This window comes from Dermacentor andersoni, chromosome 5, assembly GCF_023375885.2.
Source record: "Dermacentor andersoni chromosome 5, qqDerAnde1_hic_scaffold, whole genome shotgun sequence".
NCBI lineage: Eukaryota > Metazoa > Arthropoda > Arachnida > Ixodida > Ixodidae > Dermacentor > Dermacentor andersoni.
The window spans coordinates 173,101,920-173,122,320 of NC_092818.1; the positions used below are offsets into that span (position 1 = coordinate 173,101,920).

Below are 20,401 nucleotides of genomic sequence, written 5' to 3' on the forward strand. Positions count from 1 at the left end.
GGTGGCTCACATGGCTACAGCGTTCATCGATGCTGAATACTGCGGCGCCATCTGTTAGGTGGAAGTCGACACACTTTCCGTGTCTACGGCCTCCGAGTTCAGGCGGCGACAGCGCGCGCCGCACCAGTAGGCCGATGGAGGAAGGAAAAAGAGGGAGCATATGGCAACGGCCATTGAGGCCAGTGTAGTGGCCCAACACGTGGTGAAAACGTCAGAGTGCACGGTAGGTTTTAGTACTTCCGGTAGATTTTCTTTTAGATACCAATTGGAAACCATCCGAAACTTTTCAAATAAACAAAAACATGGCTAACACCGCGGCACTTTTGATTAATGCTGCGCTCAAGTTTCTGGATTGTGTTGTCGAATCACAGTGTTGCGCTATGTGTGTCCGCTCAGCGAACCGCATCAGAGAGGGGGCCTTTCAAACGAGTCAAAAGCCGAGCGCGTACCGAACAAATAAATAAAATAAAATAATAGCTACCGGTAACCAAGCGTCTCGGCAAATCTCGATTTTGCTCCGTGCTCGATGCAAGAGGTCACGTCTTGGGCCACCACTGACGGAGCGTTTGCATGCCAAGGCTGACTGCGCGACGGAATGCTCCCTCCTATCTTTTTCCTTCATCCATGTGTAGGCCCCTCTACGTGTATGGTACGTCTGCTAAGGCTAACTAAGCCTAGGGGTCTAGACCTGCAAAGTGTTCGCGAGAGTGACCTGTCTAGTAAGGCTGCCTCAACGAGCTTACCTACAAACGCTAAAGCTGCAAAGAAAGAAAAGCCATCGTTTTCTTTACATGGTTTCTTCACGGTATCCGCGTTTCGGTTTTCTTTAGTATTGTACGGATATTTTCGGTTGAATTATATTCGCGCTTTTTAGGAGATGAGTGGCTTCACTCAAGCTGAAATGTAGTGAACGGAACTGGGTGGCTCACTTCACAGCGCATGATATTTAGAATATGCACGACGTCGTTGGTGGAAGAAATTTTTTTTTGATAGTACGTCTCTTTGAAACTAAATAGGCAAGCGCATGACGTTAAATAAACAATGCATTGCTCTCAGCCCTTCGATACTGATGTTTATAGCCTCAGTATCATACAACCTAACAGTTCATAGAGTCATTGGTTTGTATTGTCGCACACTTGAGAATGTTGAAGATTGAACGAGTTTGTATAGTGTACTTGGCGATAGATAGCGCAATAACCTACACAAGACAAAAGGAGAGTCGCATACTCATACAAAGTGTGCTCTGTGTGTGTATGTACCTCTTGTGGTGTTGTGTGGATTCATCTGATGTCTATCAGGGGCATGCGTATTTGAGACATGTTCATCACACAGTAATCACGTTCAAATAAGCTCAGCCTTGCTTTATATTATGTCCATATTGCTGGTATAAACATTATATCTCTTGGCAGTGGTTGCCGCGGAAGAATTATCTATATGTGTCAACCGAGTTCTAGATGTAGGCTTTGTGACATGTGAGCAGTCTTGCCATTGTTGGCGTTGTCTTTTTCATGGGGACGAAAACCCCGGTTTTCAGTGACACACAGGAGCATCCTTAGGATTGCCCTCAGCAATTTACTTTCTGCTGCGTATTTTAATTGTCGAACTTAAATGAACGTGCCGAGTGAGCTATAAGTGATTCATCGCGACGTACATGTGAACTTTCTCAGCACTTTTCCTCAACACTCAGCACCATTGTGCACGCAGCCCTTGCGTCTACATAACTGTTGGAGTCAAGCCGAGTCTCACAGGTCGTAGTGGTGCTTGATGGAATTCAAAGTGAATTTATTCAGTGAAAAAAAAAAGAAAGGATGCTCACAGGAAGCAACGCAGGGGCTCAAGTTTGTCGCACACGAACTACCACATGGCGTCCGTCGAACACGCAGACGGTCTCCCGCGCTCACACTCCCTCAGCCTCGTCATCGCACGATCGAACGCCAACTCTCAACAGCAACGAAATCCCACCGCCACCCAAAGAGGTTAAAGAAAAACCTCCTTGCCGCCACCTCACCACTAGGCGCGTCTCGGCCACCGATCGTGGTGTACAAGGTAGGGGGCGCTAGCTAGCAGCTTGTGTAATAGCTAACATGGCTAGCTTATCAGGTTATATATCCCTACACGCTTCCTCGTTTCTATCCATCCCCAAAGTTAATGTTTCTCATCTGCTTGAAAGATGGAAGAAGAAGAAGAAAAGAACAGAACGCGCCGTGCCATCTAATTGCAGCTGAAGACAAAGAAAAGAACGAACCAGCAACATCGCCTCGAAAATGGGAAAGGTAACATCTTATGGGCCTAAGATACTCTTCTCTTTTCAAGTCATCAGTTTTGGGCTTTAAATAAGAGATGTTTTATCTGCTGCTAGCATTTTGCATGTGAAAATGCGCTTTCTATACACGCGTATTTTCCGCGAGTCTACTGAGCTTCACAGCCGATGTTGCGGTAGATTGTGTAGTGCCATTCACATACTAAGAAATTATGGACTGAAACAGTTGATGGCTGAGGACATGTCTACTTTAACAAACAGGCAAGTACTCCTAATTGGTGGAGAATTATGAAATAAGGTTACGTTGGTTGTGCTCCAAATGCTAGATTTCTTAGGATTCGTAATACAACCAGATCATGTTTGTTTCAATACTCCAGTATGCCAACACATGTGACTGATATTTTTTGCGTATCCTGGTTTAAGTTCACGTGCTTGCCACTTAGTCTTACCCTTCGTATAGACCATCAATGCAGCGCTACCGCGACCTAGGTGACATCTCATTGCTAATTACGTCATACTGCTAATCACAGTATGACGAGTATTGCACTCTTAAGTGCATTCTGTTCTTTCGACATGGCTGCACGTCCAATACTATCGTATTTTATGACGATTGCTTTGCTGAAGAGGGTTTGCAATTCATTTCTTTCGCCAGGGAACTTCAAATGGTTACTTCAGGACAAGGAGAGGCCAAGCAGGTGCTCTTACCACGGTGAGTAATCCATTGCTTTCAGCCATCCTATATGCAATGGGCCATAGGCTTCCAACATATTTGCCCATTGAATAGTGAGAAATAAAACCAAGGACCACTGCGTGGGCTGGTTTATTATGGCATGGTAGACGCATGATTTTATTCCCTGAGGTATAAGAGCATACGGGTGTCATCGCGGAAGCTTTGCGAACACTCCCGCTTTGCTATCCACGATTACTCGGTAGAATCACTGTGCTCTTCGTAGCCAGTTTTCGTCACCTGTGGACGGGTTTCTGTACGACAAAGTCTCTACATGGTGCTCAACGAAGAAAGAAATGCCTAGCTAAAATTCAGCCTCCGTAGTCACGATGGTTATAAAAAGCATGTGATCAGATTTTCCTCAGTTTCCTAAGTTTCTTAAGTGTGCATTGAATATATTTACGCACCTTGAGCTTCGATGACTTCACATTACCGGATGTGAGTGCATGTTGCATTCAAGCTGTAATATATGTTATGGTGAAGAGCTATCTTCGACATGGGAAAGGAAGCATAGCGTGGCCGAAATAGGATTGGGTCGTGCGCGCGGATGACATTCAATTACGTAGTGCTGACCTCGCGGTGAAAACATGAGAAAAGCAAAATGTTTCTCACCGCCACCACTGAGAGGCTAACGCAGGCCGCAGTTATAATACGATGGTGAAAGGGTGCTGCATCTATCGCGCAACTTGCGCACTTGGCTTTTTGAGCGAACATATTCTAGCTGTGTGCCACCTGTGAAAGACGTGGTGACAACGCTGCACGTATTTTGAAGGGAACAGCTGGCAATGCGCACATGCTGCATAACTTACACTGCGTAAAGCTAACACAAGTTGCACCTCCAGTTGCCCTGATACTGATGTCTAATACAACAAATGACAGAGAAAGAATCGGAGGGACGCGTTATGTGTTCTGAGGGGAACATAAACGGCAGACAAATACCTGTATTAGCGGTCAAGAAGAAAGCGGTTGCCAGTAAAATGTCTTACTGACTAATTGCTTCGCCAGTCTTCAAACATAAATAAGCAGTGATTACGTGGAAATGACGGCTCTATGCAGCTGAAGATGCCAGCGATTATTGAAGTGGCATATTGTCCCACATTTTTGAGAGCATAAGGATGTCTTTTCTTTATTAACTTGCATTGAATAAGGTTTCCTCATGAACAAAAACATTGAAGTCAGATCGCGTTCTTTAGCGCCATCCTTTTGCGTTCTGCAGATCATGTCTTTCACAATACTTTTGTTGCTGAACGTGGGAAGGTTCTACATACACGGGCCTTTTCACATGATGCACTACCTGAGCTTTACCTACATGCTCAATGGTTCGTTCCTGATTTTGCACGGCCTCATGAATGACATGGATCCCACCAACAAGTTTGTGAGTATCGGGTGAGCAACGGCGAAAATAATTTTTATGAAATGGCAGTTCATGCATGTTATGTTCAACGGTGAATTTGGTGGTGGTGGGAGCGGGTTCGGCCCCCTGAGCGTGGCCAATGCGGGGCACTTTTCAGTTCTAGGACTGTAGTCAAGCGTCCTGGGACAAGGCAGTCGAGCCTCCCCAACTCATCCATGACCTTATTATTGACCTATAGATCAATTGAGTGAGTGAGTGAGTGAGTGAGTGAGTGAGTGAGTGAGTGAGTGAGTGAGATAAACTTCCTAAGGCAAAAGAAATTTACCGAGCAACAAGGCCCTCTGAGTGACGCCACACTGAGGAACTCCGGGAAAAGTTTGACCACCTGTAGCTCTATAACGTTCATTCTAAGAATGGTACAAGCATTTTTGCATTCAGCACCCATTGCAATGCGTGCGCCTCCTCCAGCTGTGGAACCCAGGAACTAGTGCTGTGCAGCAGAAATCGATAGCTGCTGCGCCACTGCGGAGAGTTCAGTGCACTGTTGAGACAATGTTGCCGCTACGGTCATTAGCATCCTTACAGCTTGAGGTACTTAGGTAGCAAACTAATGATTGTTAAGTCGAAAAGTATTGCTTTTATGGTTGAGTAAGTTTCGCATCTGTTACTCAGCTACAAGATCTGCCAATTTTTTCAGCTACCGTGAGATGCGCGTAAATAAAACTGTATACTACGATTATCAGACAAAGATGCATGCCCTGATAATGAGGCAAACTTTGGCGTTGGGCGCGCTTTTACGAGATGACATGAGTTCATTTGCAAAGTTCGCAAACCATGCATATGCTTGGGACTAGATAAGGCTACATAGTACCCGGCCCAAGGTAGTGTGAAAATGCTGAAGCCATACCTGAGCCATTCATCTTAGGTTTCCTAAATTTACAAACGTAATTTCTCAGCTTTGAGTGATGTGGTGTATTTCAGAACTGCGCGAAAAATTCACTAATGCTATCGAAATAACACTTTTCTTACCATATCATTGTGAAAATTGAGGCCGCAGAATAACTACACATGAAATACATGTCATATCCATTTTAAGGACTTTTTAGTCCTTTTCCTTTTGGTTAATGGCTCACCGCGGCTCTTGCACTTCCTCGCCAAGCCTTCCACCACGGAAACAAGCACATCTTTGGGATAACCAGCCGCACAAAGAAGACTGGTTAGCTCGCTTAGGCTGACGGATATCATGACAAGACCTAATTTTTTCATGGCATTGGTGAAGCACATGTTCACAATTGCCCGTTTAACAAGCTTCGATTGGGAGGATGAATACGAAAGGAGTGGATTGTTAACCCTAGGGTGGTAATACGAGCTTATGTGGGTTTCTGCGAAAATTAACCTTAAATACAAGAATTGCAATTCGTTGTCAGCCGGTAGTTCATGGGTGAAATCAAGTGGCTTAAAACAGTGCTTAAAAAGTGTTAAAAGGATGTAAGGTCCTGTCCAACGCTAGCTATGCTGTTCTCTATTAAAATTTTGAAAAAATCATCAACAAATCTAAACATTTAACACCTTAACATGTTGTAGATCGGTGGCTACCGTCCTGTCACTGTGAGCTAAAAGAAATCGCTAAAAACCGGCGCTATGCAAGACCCTATGCAGACACCACGTTTCTGTAAATACACACCATGATTTCATTTCGCATAGGTCGAGTTTAGATAAAGATGTAAAAGTTTCGTGAACCCTTCCACTGGTATACCCCACAGCATTCTGAAACACGACAGACCCAAAGCCAAATAGAGCTGGGCATGGAATGTAATGCGTAGGATAGACAACCAGTGAACCATTAGGGTTACAGAATGGGTACCAAGAGCAGGGAAGCGCAGTCGAGGACGCCGGAAGAATAGGTGGGGTGATGAAATTAAGAAATTCGCCGGCGCTACTTGGAATCGGTCAAAGCAGGGCAGGGGTAATTGGAGATTGCAGGGGCGCAGGGAGAGGCATTCGTCCTGCAGTGGACATATAAATATGATGATGATGATGATGACGACGACGTCAGACAGCATAGGCGGCGCACTTGTTGCGGCGAAAGCTTCCAATGACTCTGGAATTAAATACGTGGACACTGTATGCTATAGTTGTGACATCATTAGTCGGCCATTGTTACGTTTCTCGGCGATAAGAGCATGGTGCAACAATTTGAAGCAATAAAGGAGAACAAGACTTCTTATTGGTAAATCGAGATACATTACGGAAGTATTCCTTCAGATAGTCGCACTGATTGCGGTTCGATCAGCAACTAGACAATGCGGTGATTTCAAACCATGACTACCACACTATACGTACTTATTTCTCCATGTTGCTTTTCACAGCTTGTGACGTACTACGGCAGCGGTGCTCTCATGTTCCTCGTCACAGGAATCCTCTCCGTGTCCAATACCCAAGGCCAGCAGTTACTTACGATGTCCATTGGTGTGAGTATTTTATTCCCTAATGTATGCTGACCACTGCCGCAGTCATTCTAGTTCGGAAATAAAATTGACGCGTATTGTGGGAGTACGCAAGAGTTTTTATTTATTACAGCTACGCAAATGAATTTTTGCCGGTGTAGACATTGAAATCTATGTACATAATTGTTAAAGTACAGTCCCAATATATAGTTTATATTCTTGCGGGTGCTGGTAGAAGCTAGTATACCATAATACAGAGAATATTCTAACTCGCAGCTTTATAACATTTCTACGTTTGCAGGGCTATAGCGCCCAGCGAATTCACAATGAAAAAAAGGCTGTATAAGGCGATGATTATCAATCATATGAAACTGCTACGAGATGAAGAAATATTTCGCTACCCGTAACGTGTCTCTCACTGACGAGTCTAGTGTAGGGCCCACCTCTTTCGGTGATGCTGTGGTCAGAGTGAAGAAAAGGGAAGATATCATTCTGCAACATCGATGAGTTACCATTCAAATAATAATGCATGAAACATGCATACTCTATTATAGTGTGTAAAACATAATTCACTACAAGCTGCGTATGTCTAACGTGTCTACATGCTGGGTAACTGGTCTGCTAACTCCTTTTCGCAGTCAAACATGATGTTGCTAACTATTTTGGAGAGCGACAAAGAATATTTTTTGTAGTTTGGTAACTATCTACGAGTGTCGTATTTGCCTCACTGGTTCAGAGACCAATAAGAACAGAAAAATGTGAAAGCACTATAATTTCCCTCAAGAAAAATTCGAGGGGCTCATCTCTGCAGCGAAAATTATAATATCGGTATTCTGGGATTGTCGTAGCATGTTCCTCGTAGACTACCAAGAACATGCTGGGAACAGGCCAGGAAAGGTCTGACTATAAGCAGTACATATTAATGCTCACTTCTGAATAAATTACGAGATGTTTTAAGGCTCTCTAAAGGCACCCGTCTTCACGCCGATAATGCACCACATCATTCATCTCAAGCTGCGACAGTCCAAGTGGCATAATGTAGCTATGAAATATTCCCCCCATCCACATCACTTCCAAACTCGCCCCAAAAGACTACTTTTTGCTTCGAAAAATAAAAAATCTGCTGTGGTGTGAATAATTTGATGATGCAGATGAAGTCTTCCAAGAGGTCGAACACTGGTTTTCCATGACTTCTGAAATCTTGTACAATGGAGGCCTACGGAGGATTGAAAAACGCAGAGAGAAAGCTGTGAATTTGAATCATGAATACGAGCAGAAGCTTTAACAACTTCAAAGTAAAATAAATTTCTTAATTTATTTATTTTATGGTAATGATTACAATCCTTTGATACCCCTTCGTGCATGGCCTAACATGCGCCTCGCCATCGTGACTACTCGGTGATCTTGAAACGGAAGTGCAAATGGAAGACTTACTGTGCCGGGCATTCGGTGTTACATGGTCTGCGCCAACGAATAAAGTAGAACTTATACAGCGCAAATGATCCACGGGAACAAACTTAAAACTCTTGCTAACAGCTTACCATGAGATTGCGAACATGGTGTATTGACACATCAGGCTACCGGTAATTCGACATTCGACAGGAAATTATATATCGAGAAATTATATGTAGTCTTTTCTACCGTCTTGGCTCGAGAAAAAGTTCTCATCAGTTCTGTCATCATGGCATATAAGGCGGCGAATGCGCTTACTTTTTTTTCCAATTTGAGTGCGCATTTTATACTGATTTTGTTAGGACTGTGATAGCAGCATTTACCCCTTAAAGGCTTACTTCGTCTCTCTTCAGCTGGTGAATTCACAGTAATAAATGGTACAGAGCAGCCGCTGCCTTTTGTAGCCTCGTTTGTTTCCATTAATTCCAAACAAACAGCAATGTTCATTGTCGACGGGTTTATATAACAAGACAGGGGGAATTTAGAATGCATGAATGCATGGTGCCGATGAAAGTATACGTAATCCTGGTTTTCGGTATGTCTTCCTTTCTAGGTCCTTGGCATCGTTGAAGGATTCATCATGGCCTTCTTGGCAATTTTTGTTAATATGCTCTAGCACTCTCATAAGGTGCAATATGAAATCCCGTACTAACACAGCTGTCCATCCGAAACTATTGTTATTGGGCTCATATTACACGTCGTTTGTCTCTGTGTGTCATTTCTGTGTGTCTCTGTGTGTTTTCTGCTCATTTGTACATCTAGTTGAACTAAACTGTGCACAGTGTATGGCTATATTATATGATATTCTTTGACTTATCATGCATGCCTGATATGTCGCATAAGAGGACATAGTATCAACGTGTTAATCATAATGCCAATCTCTTGAAGAAGCTCCATAACCTACTGCCAGCGCAAACACATTCATGGCATGAAGACCGACAGGAGGCCACATTTAAAACTAAAACTTGCTGATGACAGCGCCTGCCATCAACCCTGCCACTGAACGATCATCCCGTATTCCTTTGCTGCGTCTGTTAGCCTTCATTGCATGACTTATAATTAGAAATGCTAACCCGACAGTATATAAAGGCGCTTTGTGCTTCCACGACGTAACTTGCAGTTGTGCGCCGCGGCAACTGGGCCACAACATGTTGGATCGCCTACACGATGAGCTTGGTTTCATACTTTTGTTATTGCTATACTCTCTAGGAGGAATAGGGTATGCATTGTGCGGTAGTAGCGATAAGAATAAAACATCTTTTTGTTAAATACAGAAAAGATAAAAAGGGTTGATAATTGTTGTTAATATATATATATATATATATATATATATATATATATATATATATATATATATATATATATATATATATATATATATAGGTGCAGGTAGCGATGTTGGCATTTAAAATGAGGGACAACATACTGAGGCAACATGGCAGTCCATTCCTTTCACTTATAATATAAAAACTGGCATCACATACGTTACTATAGGGAAGTAAAGGGGAAGCATAAGGCACAGCCCAAACTGGCGAAGCGGAACTTTCAGAAAAAGCTTTCTTTGAATGTTAAACCCACGACATTCGACAAAGAAAGTTTTCATGGTTTAATGCTCACTACCGTATTAACATTGAGGGCGAGGAGCCAAACCAGACATGTGTGACAAAAAATTAAGCATTGGCATTCGGCAACGCATTCTGATCAGGAAACTTCAAATGTTCTAGTGAAACATAACATGCATTACCGAGGGAGTCAGATGCTGAAGCTCATTGTTGTTTAAGATTGATGATTTGGAATTTTCTTCAAGAACAGAATATTTTCTTAATGTTGCGGCAGTGATGTATGCCCAAGGCAGCATAATCCTCAAGATCGGGCGTTTAAGGGAGGCCTGCGCATAGCGTGTGGTTGCCACCGAAGTGTGCCCGCCTAGCAAATCTGCCTCACACCGAAGGCAACGAAGGTAGGCTAGACGTGACGTAGTTTGTTTAGTTGTATCCGTTGAAACACGCTCCTGTAACTGCTATTCTTAGCGCCGTCGCATTTAATAGCTTACAAAGTTAAAGGCATCGTCTGTGGGGTTCGTATATAAATTACTGCAGTTCTTTCCTTATTATAATCGGTCCTTTCTTTATCTTAGACAATTTCGTCCTAAGTACAAATAAACAAAATTTCTATCTACTTGGCCAATCCTCCCATAAGTTCATAATAGTAGACCATATAACTTTAGCGCTTAAAATGAACCTTTCCTCGTCTGCCTATCAAAGCACCCCTTTCCATTTCCTACCGCAACGTGACTTTCCCTACAGCTGTGGGCGTATGCGGTGGACTTGGAAAGGGGCCACGTGTTGCGCTTAATTTAAAAGCGTTGTTCGTAACCATACATTTAAACATGTGACGCAGTACCACGCCTCTAAGCTTAGGGTGTGGAGACGTAAATGACTAGTGCTTCGAATCGTGAAGGTGGTGACAAGAAAATTTTCTTCATACTTATTTAATAAGTCTTAGAACTTCCGTAACTATTAAAGATTCCTAAATACTGAATATTTACCAGCGGAGATCCCTCAATATGAAAAGTGCGTCCTACCAGAAATTATAGTTTTTAAGTAATTACCATAATCGTACATGGCGCATAGTCATCCCTCCAGAGAGAGGAGGAGGAGGAATGAACGTTTATTGTAAGAAACAGCGAGAAAGTGTCCTTTCTTCGCCCTAGGTGGGCGGCTCTCTCAGTCCAGAAAGCCGTTGGCTAATGCTGCAGCCCGGGCCCGGTCCACCAGACTTTGCTGATCTTCCAGGCTCTGTGCCTTTAACATTGCCTCCCACGTTTCTTCGATCGCTTGTAGCGGTTCTGAGGCATCATCTTCACTGTTTTTCTCGCGGTGCGGGCACACCAACACCATGTGTGGGAGCGTGTCTGGTACGTCACAATACCGGCATAGGTATGAGAATTTGGTGGGGTGCATTCGGTGCATGATAATTCCATGTACATACGTATTTGTTTGTAGTCTGCGGAGGGCGGTGGCTTCTTCCTTGCTTAATTTTCGATGAGGTGGAGGATATTGTCTTCTTTCCAGAGAGAGCTGTGGAATTAAGTAATAATGATGATGATGAATTTTAGTTCTACTACAGTGCACTAGAATATTTTAGTACGCAGTAGTTTTAGCCTTTGCATCGGGCCATGAAGCCAGCAAGTGACCTGGCGCAGCCGTCCCGAGACGTAGCCACGGCCAAAAACCGGTGCAAGTTTCACATGTCGGTTTTGTCTATCTCGGCTTATACGAGCTTCATTTGGGGAATCAACATTTCAATTGCTGCGATTAAATATTTTGCATAGAAAGAAAGTGAGCGACCAAATCATACAATATGAACTTTGGAAGCTTTCTTTTTTTGATCCGTAGTGGTAGCCCAGTGGCTAAGATGTTCTGCTGCTCAGCTGGAAGTCGCGGGTACGATCCAGACCATAGCGGTCGCGTTTCTAAGGGCGTGGAATGCAAAAACGCTCACGTACTTAGATTTTGGTGCGTGTTAAAGAGCCTCAGGTCGTAATTAATAATCTGGAATATTTCACTACGGCGTGCCTCAAAACGTGTTTTTTGGCGAGTAGGGACTCAGACTATAAAAAAAAAAAACGATTCTTGTAAAGACATGAACGAAAAAATACCACGGTAGGTTAAGCTTACGTGACATTTAAGCTGAGAACATGTTTCATAAACACATCTTTCTCCGCACAACGTTCACCTTCAGCCTCCCAGCAGTGGAAAAGGCTTCTTATGGCAAGTCCGCAACCAAATAGACAAATGCTGCACGGTGAGAGTGATCCGCCTAATTAATTAATTAACCGCCTATTTTATCTCCGTTGCAGGAAGAACGCCTCTCCAAGCTTTCTACAATTACTTCTGTCTTTCACCAGGTAGCTCCATTTCATGCCAGCACATTTCCTAATTTCATCACACCACCTAATTCTCTGCCGTCCTCGACTGCGCTCCCCTTCCCTCGGCACCGAGTCGGTTAAATCTAATAAATCGATGGTTATCTGCCTTAGGCATTACATGGTCGGCCCAGCTACATTTCTCGCTCTTGATATGAAATGGAATATCACCTTTCAAGCGCCTACTGTTGAGGCACAAACTCCTATGCACCTGTGCGCGTTTGCAACATCAGTATAGTGCGTGCGCTTTTTAATGTTTATAAGGTTCTTTCGGCTCTTCATGCAAAGTGTGGCAGTGCCAAACCTTCCGATTGGTGGTTGCGCAAACAAGACGTTAGCTTGCTTTTCGTAACCGTATTATCTGAAGTAGATAATCGGGGTTTCCACTAAGAAATATTCATTCGCCGAAGAAGTCTTCTCAAAGGGCACCAATGTTTAGTTTCAGTTTGTTTGTTGTTCATTCAAGATGCATAGTTGGTTGTTCGTAGTATACGGGCGAGGGTCCCAAAGTCCAACGACTGCAGCGGCACCCTCCGTTAATAAGAAGATTGGTACAAGATGATTAATTGATACAGGAGTGTAAAATTATGCAATCTACAAGTAAATAAAAAGTGAACGAAATAGTGGAAAGGAATACATTCGATTTTTGTACAAGGAGTCATAGATGTAAGATAAAAAAATTCGCACATTATCAATCTAACCTGTGTAAACCAATTTAACAAATGAAGTACACAATTTATAGTAAATTAATCAGGAAAACTAGTTATACAAAATTAAATTTGTAAGTTCATATTTGAATGCATGAAAAGATGTTGATGAGTTAAGGTAACGGGGTAAGCAATTCCACAATTTAATCGCCGACAAGGAGGATGTCGTTTTGCCATAGTTCATGTTGCATTTAGGTAATAGAAAGTTGTGATTATGGGCAAACATAGTGCTATTAGTATTTGTGAGCAATCTAGATACTATTAATTGATACGCGAGCTCTTTGTTAAGAAATTTATACATGATAAGCAAATGAAATTTGAACAAACCAGATATAGGAAGAATTTAGTTAGCTTGATGGACCGGAGAAGCATTAGAGTACAAGAACTCTTGGTAATAATGCGAATGGTCTGGTTCTGAATGTGATGTATGCATAAAATGTGGCAGTTATATGTATTCTTCAACGAAGTAATGCCATATGTGATGTGACTATGTAGACAGGCAAACATAAAGACAATTAGGCGTCAACAAAAAAAGAAACTTCACTTGTTGTTGACTTGTTTATTCTAAGAATCACACATGAAATATCAGGTGGCGCATTCTTAGCGCGTGTGCCAGCACCTACCAGGAAGCGCGAAATACAAAGTTCGGCACAAATCGTCCAAAATATATTTGTGTAAAAATTATTGGTAATATTTTTAGACAAAAGCCAGATAACAACAGCAAATGGTCTTCCTATGTTACGCATAAATTTCGTGTGATTTTTTGTTCACATTAGGAAACAAGCTTAATGTTAGACGCGTACGTCTTCTCACAATGATACCTAAGGACACCCTCTGGATGGCTGAACTAAGATGCGTATTAAACTTTCATGCAGTGCTACTAAGGTGGCGGTGGCTCTTTACAAGTAGCGTGGCAGCTGCTGGCGTCACTACGTAATGCGGAATACGAACTAATGTAAATGTATTGCGTTTTGAAGGATGGTAATAAGAATGAGAATACAAAGTATTCACATATACCATATAACTGTGTCCCCTCCCCAGCCGTTCCGTCCTTGGCATTTTTCAAAACGTTCACAAAGCAAACGTTTCTGTTCACATCGTACACCTGTCACGGGGGTTCATCTTGGATCCTGCTGGACAGCGAAAGGCAGCGGCAAACTCTGGAAGCCGCTTGGCGACGCTGTTGCACCCCGACGATAAGTGACAGGAAGAAACGCCTTCTTCGCAAAATGAATGGTCATCGTATGAAGCGTAGGAACGGTAAGTTTCACCGTCGCAACATTGTAAAGCACAGTTCACCACAAAGAAGAGTTGTTCTGCCGTATAGTTGAGCGTAGGGAGCACGCGATTCATCTGCGGCTCGGGAAGCGAGCGGAAGGCTTCGTAGGCTGCGGATGTCGCTGCTAGCGCGTGCAAGAGTTCTGGTTCCACATTTAGGTTGGGAATGTATTCGTAGTCGTCAGCAAGCTGAAAGAAAAAAAAAAGTAGGACTTTGTAGTTCAGCTGTGCAAAAGATAACAAATCATTATGAGAGGCATAATGTTTGGTTAATGTTGGCGTCAAGAATTCAGTCATAAATGACGGCTCTCCAAGCTAACACAATGACACTCGAACTCATAGCGATCCGAGATGTTTGCTGTCCATCATAAATGTTCTTGGTGCAATGTTGACATTCTATAGGGTGCTTCACGTCTTGCCGCATCAAAATGGAACCTAGCCAACTGGGCTCAGTCTTCGGGCTAACTTTGCTGCCTTTTATCTGTTTCTCTTTCGTCCTTAGGAGGTAGCTGGGAAAGCTAAATTACATCACAGAACTAATAACTTGACGCAAAGAATAGCCTCTCTTGAATTACTAGCTCTCTAGGCACTTCTCCTCGAATTGAAGAAAAATAAATACAACTGTAATATCCGTAGCGGTAAAGTCAAAGCAACTTTGGTGAATAGAGGTCTCAAGGACCTGTGCATCAACCGTAATTCTACATTCCAGAACCGGGTACAAAGTTTGCTCGGCCAGATGTAACCACGCGGCCGCTGCATTTTTGTTGTGTGGCTTCATGCACACAGTCTATGCAAAAAGTGTCATCGACAACTACTGAGGGTCGAGATCTGGTGCAAGAGCTTGTACTGGCGCGTGTATGAAACTCCAGGCGTCACGAAGCTCAGGAACGAGAAAAGCACTTCCTCTCTGAATATCTTGGGCTTCAACTTGACTCGTGTTCTACAGAGGTTCCAATAAACGTACCCAGGACAGAAGCGGTCACGCGCGCCTTGGCTTCCAAAATTTTGACAAAGACGCCACATACAAGATAATGTTGTTCAAGGCGGTGAAAAGCGTTTGAGGATCAGGAAATTGAAAGCCGTTAACATTAAATCCGACGTCTTACCGGTGGAGGCTCAGTCGAAGGGCATCGAGTTCCTTGCAAGTAATAATACTGCGCTGCGGCTGTCCACCAGTTTTCACAGTCGGTTGCCATGGCGTCAATGCCTCTCGCCTCCCGAACGCAGTCACCACGAAACAATGCATGAGAGATGATCTGCGCTCATATCACGACAAGACGAGTTAGGTAAACAAGAAATCAGTCTACCCTGTGAAAATAAGCATTTACCCTCAATGCAATTTGGCGTGAGACGTGACACATTATTTTTGTATGCCCTTTAACCTATGTTAACCATTGTGTAATAAATCAGGGTCGTTACTTTTAGTTAAAATATCCTTCTACAATTCTCAAAACTACAACAAAAAAGTAAACAGGAGATGTATCAAGATCATGCTCGGTGGATGTAAACATTCGCCTATCGTAGGTATTGTCAATAAGAAACGCCATTGCGGAGAGAAGTAAAGGCAAAGATAGTAATATCGGACATGTACACACACCTTTGATAGCTCTTATAAGCAATAGCTGTAGAAACATTCAGTGAAAGAGGTCTTTTTTTCATACTGTAAATAAAAGTTGACAACTGCCTCCAGACTGTCTACAGCACGACAACTTTGATTCTAGGTATGTAGACTTGAATTTGTAGTACAGCGTCAATGTTTCTGGAAGGTGACACGATAGGGTGCTTCAGAAATGTACTACTGTTCTTGAATTCTGTCTTCACTGGAATGCGCCTGTCGCAGCAGATAGCCGGATGGCTCTTGACGTCATCAATAGAATGACCTAGCTACTAAGTCATCGAAGCAGGTTGCCCCACAGCAGTCAAAGAAAGTAACTCGTAAATTATTGAAGGCACCAACCATTCCGAGTGTTGCATAGTGATACGCTGGAGGGCCTTTGCTTATCAGTAAGGGAGGTCTGCCAACGCCAGCGGGGATGACAATCTTGTTGAGACAAGGAGAGTAGGCAGCTGTCATGCCCGCAGCCTCGAAGGTCACGTTCGGTTGACTGACCCGCTCTAGGTTCAGCTTTTGCACAATATTTGAATAGCGAATCCAAGCGTCCCAGAAGGTTCCCTTGGCTTGTGGGAATGAGCTGTATATTGCTTCCAAATCTGATTCCTCTCGAATATGATCGGGAAAACCAACGTCTAGCTTCAGCGTGGCTAGCCTGTGCAGCGCTTCAAGCCGAACAGAGCCGTGTAGGTGCCTGGAGGTATTGCCGCGGTCCTTCAGATGCTTCGTGAAAGTCTCGAGGACAACGGTGGCTACCGCCTCCACTTGCTCCCGTACTTCTGACGTGAACTCTGCATTCGAAAAAGCGTCGTTGAAAACAAACAAACGAACACAGATAGGGATACACAAACATACAAAGATGTGGTGACTGCTGTATTCGACATATTTAATGCTGCAGGTGGCAGCCAAGCCTTATTTCCACTGTCCTCTCTCTTCCTCCATCTCGAAGCTGCAATAACCAGCGTCGCCCGTGGTTCTCATGGAGGCTAAGGTGCCTGATGTGCCTATCCTGAGGTTTAAGACTGCTCCTCGCTAGCCTATTTAATTTATACCTATTAAGAAGGATGAGGACGGAATGAATACAAAGAAAGTTGGAACTCGTACACGAGACAAATGCCGTCTTGCAAACATGTTTCTAAGTGTGTCTTTGTATTCCCTTCGCGCTCAATGCTCTTTTAGCTACCTTTCGGTATCCATTTTAGTTTTAACCATGTGTAACATGTTTTGGCCAGGACTACTCTCTGTGCAACGTAAGGTACAAATGTAGATTTCGGGTGGCGCCACACCGTTAATATGACAAAAATCCATTCAAGGTGGCTGCAACATTAGGCCTTAGTGCAGGCCGCTCTCAATGCCATGCCAGTGCGATAATTTCAGTGCCTGTTGATGTTCGACGGGACAGCAGCTATGGTAAATGCAGGATTAAATACCTTGTTTTGCTGATGATGATGCTAGCTGCTATGGTAGCATTCGATGCTACCTACACGGGTACGAATAATAGATTACTACAGGTTATCACCTCCGAAACGAAGGTAATAAGGAAAGCAGGCTTCTCTAAACAAGGATTTTCGTCGTGAAAAAATCAGCCACTACTGCCACATTAGTTTTCTTCTTTCGCTGTGCTTTTTGTTGGGCTATTCGTTTTATAATAATTGAACGGCAAGATATAAAATTCAAGAACCTATTAAATTAATCTGCCACTGCAACAAAGCAACAGTATAACTGCTAAGGTGTTCCCGCTTCTAATGATGAGAGCGCACAAAGGTGTTTTCATAGAATTGCACGTGGTGTTGAAGAAAGCCTTTGGTTATTTCTAAAGAACACTGGGAGAACTCCAGTGATGCAAAGATAACCCTGGTCGGTCCAGGGAAACGCTAATAGACTTCCCTGCAAACTGAAGGAGCATAAAAAACGTGTGCTGTCTGCAGCACCGACCATTTTCAAGCAGGACATGCGAGACACTGCCTGTTAGCGCGACTTCCGTCTCACTGAGACGGTCTTATATTTGGCTATTCTCTAAAACCGGGTAAGAGCTACTCCTTAAGGGACAGCAAAGAAGATAAAATAGGATCACCGAATCTTCTTCAGCATACAGCACCCTGCAGTGCAAGGTCGACCATTGTGGTACGGACGTTCGGAAATACTCTGACCGAAACGCGACGTCTTCTGTGAGCACCAATTAGTTTTTCAGAGTACAATGTTGGGCGAATTGGCGTATAGTGTCAGAACTTCTTTTCAATCTTTTCCGATTTTTTTTTGCATTTTTTATCATCCTATATGTTTTCGCATGTGGGTACCCGCCGTGGTGGCGTAGTGGCTATGGCGTTGCACTGCTAAGTCCGAGGGCGCGGGATCGAATCCCGGCCGCGGCGGCTGCATTTCGATCAGAGTGATTTGCAAAAACGCCCGTGTACCGTGCATTAGGTGCACGTTAGAGATCTCCAGGTGGTCAAAAATAATCTGGTGTGTCTCGCTATATGGCGTGCCTCATAATGAAGTCGTGGTTTTGGCACACAATACACCCGAATTGAAGTTTAGCTTGAGCATATCGGCTAGAAGGCAGTGCTTATAACGCTCAGCTTAAAAACGCCAGATCGTCTGTTTGAGTACACGTTTTGTACCTTTTTTTTTACATAGCTAGTGTTTTCACCTGGGAACAACATATATTTTCATCTGATTGTCGCTGAATGATCGGTAGGATAATTCCCGCTATATAAGAGAAGGAAAGAGACATTCAGACGTACGTTTGAAAAGGATAAGTCCCTGGATTGCTGGTTCCATGACTTCAGAAACTTTCTGGATGCAATGGCTCTTCAAGTCACTCTCAGCCAGCAGAGCCAGTAGCGGGTTCCTACCAAAACTGACCAGTTGGCGGATGAGGCTCCAACACATCAACTGACGGCCTTTCGGCCATGACTCGGGCTCAGTTATCAGCTTGAGCAGTTCGAGGGCAGCAGAAGAGGCGTGCGCAGTGTCATTCGACCCATAAGCCCGCAACGAAAGTTGTTGAAGTTGGGCGTGCCATTCATCTGCATGAAAAAAAAAATGAGCTAGCGCACATCAAGCACGTTATGTTCAGTACATACGAATCCAACGTCATAAGGCTGATAGAATAACGTACCACGAAGCTGCCGGTCATGTTTGTTGCGTGTTCAAGCATATACATAACATGGCAAAAATACTGTCACTATTTGCCGTCGCTGATGACTGTAGTGCGGTCATTTTAGTACCTTGGTTTGAGCATCCATTTCCACCTCCTTCTCATTGGCTGTGCCGTCACGTGTCCACCACGCAGGCACTAGGCAAACCTTTAGTCTGCCACGAGAGTTGCAATGCGGGCTTGTTGGTAATGCATCTAGCATGTAGCGTGATAAAAAGACGGGACAAAAGAAGAAACACAGGGACACACACAGCGCTGTGTGTTTCCCGGTGTGTCTTCTTTTGTCCCGTTCTGCCAGAACCATGGAGCCACCGTAGCGTCGGCCAAACGTGCGCGTCTCGCACCCCGGAAGCTCGAGCGCGATTCCCCCCCAGGCCGAAATTCACCAAATTTTATTTTCGAAGCATTAATTTACTTTGTTGACAGGAACCTCCTGGTGAAATTTAACGACAATCCAAGCATTTCATGACGCGTTTTTATTCTTGGCGCGGTCAGCCATTTTTCGTACCATATATCGATACCGCCGACTACGCCGACGGATTTTCACGTAATGTCGCATATAATTATTTCACAGTAAACGAGAAATTAGGGCAAACAATTCCTTTAAAGCATAGATGTTGAAGAAAACTGCAGAGTTATTACAAAATAGCAGAGTTATTGTAACCAACTCTAAAGGCAAAGCTTCCCATAGCATCTATGCTTTGAAATTGGTAGCCACCATGTTGCTACTCTAGACAGCAGCGCAGGCACGGACAACGAGATGCGATTCAGAAGGGACGTATAACCAACGCGATCCCAAGCCTCCTTCTTATGGTGGTGCCATCTAGTTCTGGCGCCTTCAAACGGACCCTTTCACGCACCGTAACTTCTACGTAGAAATTTTATAAATAACCATAGGATCTTTCTCAAAAGTATACGGAATGAATTTTACACATTATGCATACGTACGTGCTACGTGTAAATGCTTGCTTTTCCATCTTGTTTTATTTTTAGCATTACAAATATTAGAAGTAGCAACATGGAGGCGTCCTTGTGGTTGTCACTTTTCCCGCTATATTTTCCCTCTAGAGCATCCCTGTGCAAAATTGATTCAGGCCTTAAGTTTATGTTCCCTAACAAGAATAAAGTTGAACCGCGAAATAAAGACGCGGGCAAGGCAGACATGAACAAACGCTATCATAAACTAAATTTTTTTAGGAAAACTGAATTAATATGTACACAGGGATTATACCAGAAACTGTATAATGAACAATAAAACCATGAAAAACAATGAGTGGGGCCAATTACACCATTTAGTTCAATAAAATTTAGCTGGAAGTAAACAACTTGTTCACGCCTTTCCTATCGTCCTCCTATTTCTTTTGCATATCAACTGTACTCGTCATGGAATATTAACTAACTTTCTTACAAGCCTTGCTGGAGTTTATATTTTTCAAGTAACTGCACGGTGTCCTGCAGTGCTGAGAGCGATGCATA

At 43.5% G+C, this 20,401-nt stretch overlaps 1 protein-coding gene and 1 long non-coding RNA gene across 2 annotated transcripts; one reads left to right on the forward strand and one right to left on the reverse strand.

The window, feature by feature from the left end:
* Nucleotides 1–2,193: 2,193 nt before the first annotated feature.
* Nucleotides 2,194–8,998, forward strand: LOC126531629 (uncharacterized). Its single transcript, XM_055070399.2, has 5 exons — nt 2,194–2,273; nt 2,913–2,969; nt 4,204–4,362; nt 6,711–6,812; nt 8,794–8,998. The coding sequence occupies exons 1-5, from the start codon at nt 2,265–2,267 to the stop codon at nt 8,854–8,856; spliced, it is 390 nt and encodes a 129-aa protein (XP_054926374.1). The 5' UTR covers nt 2,194–2,264; the 3' UTR covers nt 8,857–8,998.
* A 4,229-nt stretch (nt 8,999–13,227) lies between these two features.
* Nucleotides 13,228–19,048, reverse strand: LOC129384825 (uncharacterized). Its single transcript, XR_011894670.1, has 3 exons — nt 18,510–19,048; nt 15,260–16,556; nt 13,228–14,342 (listed from the first exon to the last, which is right to left on the reverse strand). It is a non-coding gene; the product is annotated as an uncharacterized lncRNA (long non-coding RNA).
* Between the last annotated feature and the right edge of the window lie 1,353 nt (nt 19,049–20,401).

What these genes read in the sequence shown, in the direction of transcription:
- LOC126531629 (XM_055070399.2), top strand. An exon ending in TGGATCCCACCAACAAGTTT is followed by an intron (nt 4,363 to 6,710) that starts GTGAGTATCGGG and finishes TGCTTTTCACAG; the next exon opens with CTTGTGACGTACTACGGCAG. An exon ending in TACTTACGATGTCCATTGGT is followed by an intron (nt 6,813 to 8,793) that starts GTGAGTATTTTA and finishes CTTCCTTTCTAG; the next exon opens with GTCCTTGGCATCGTTGAAGG.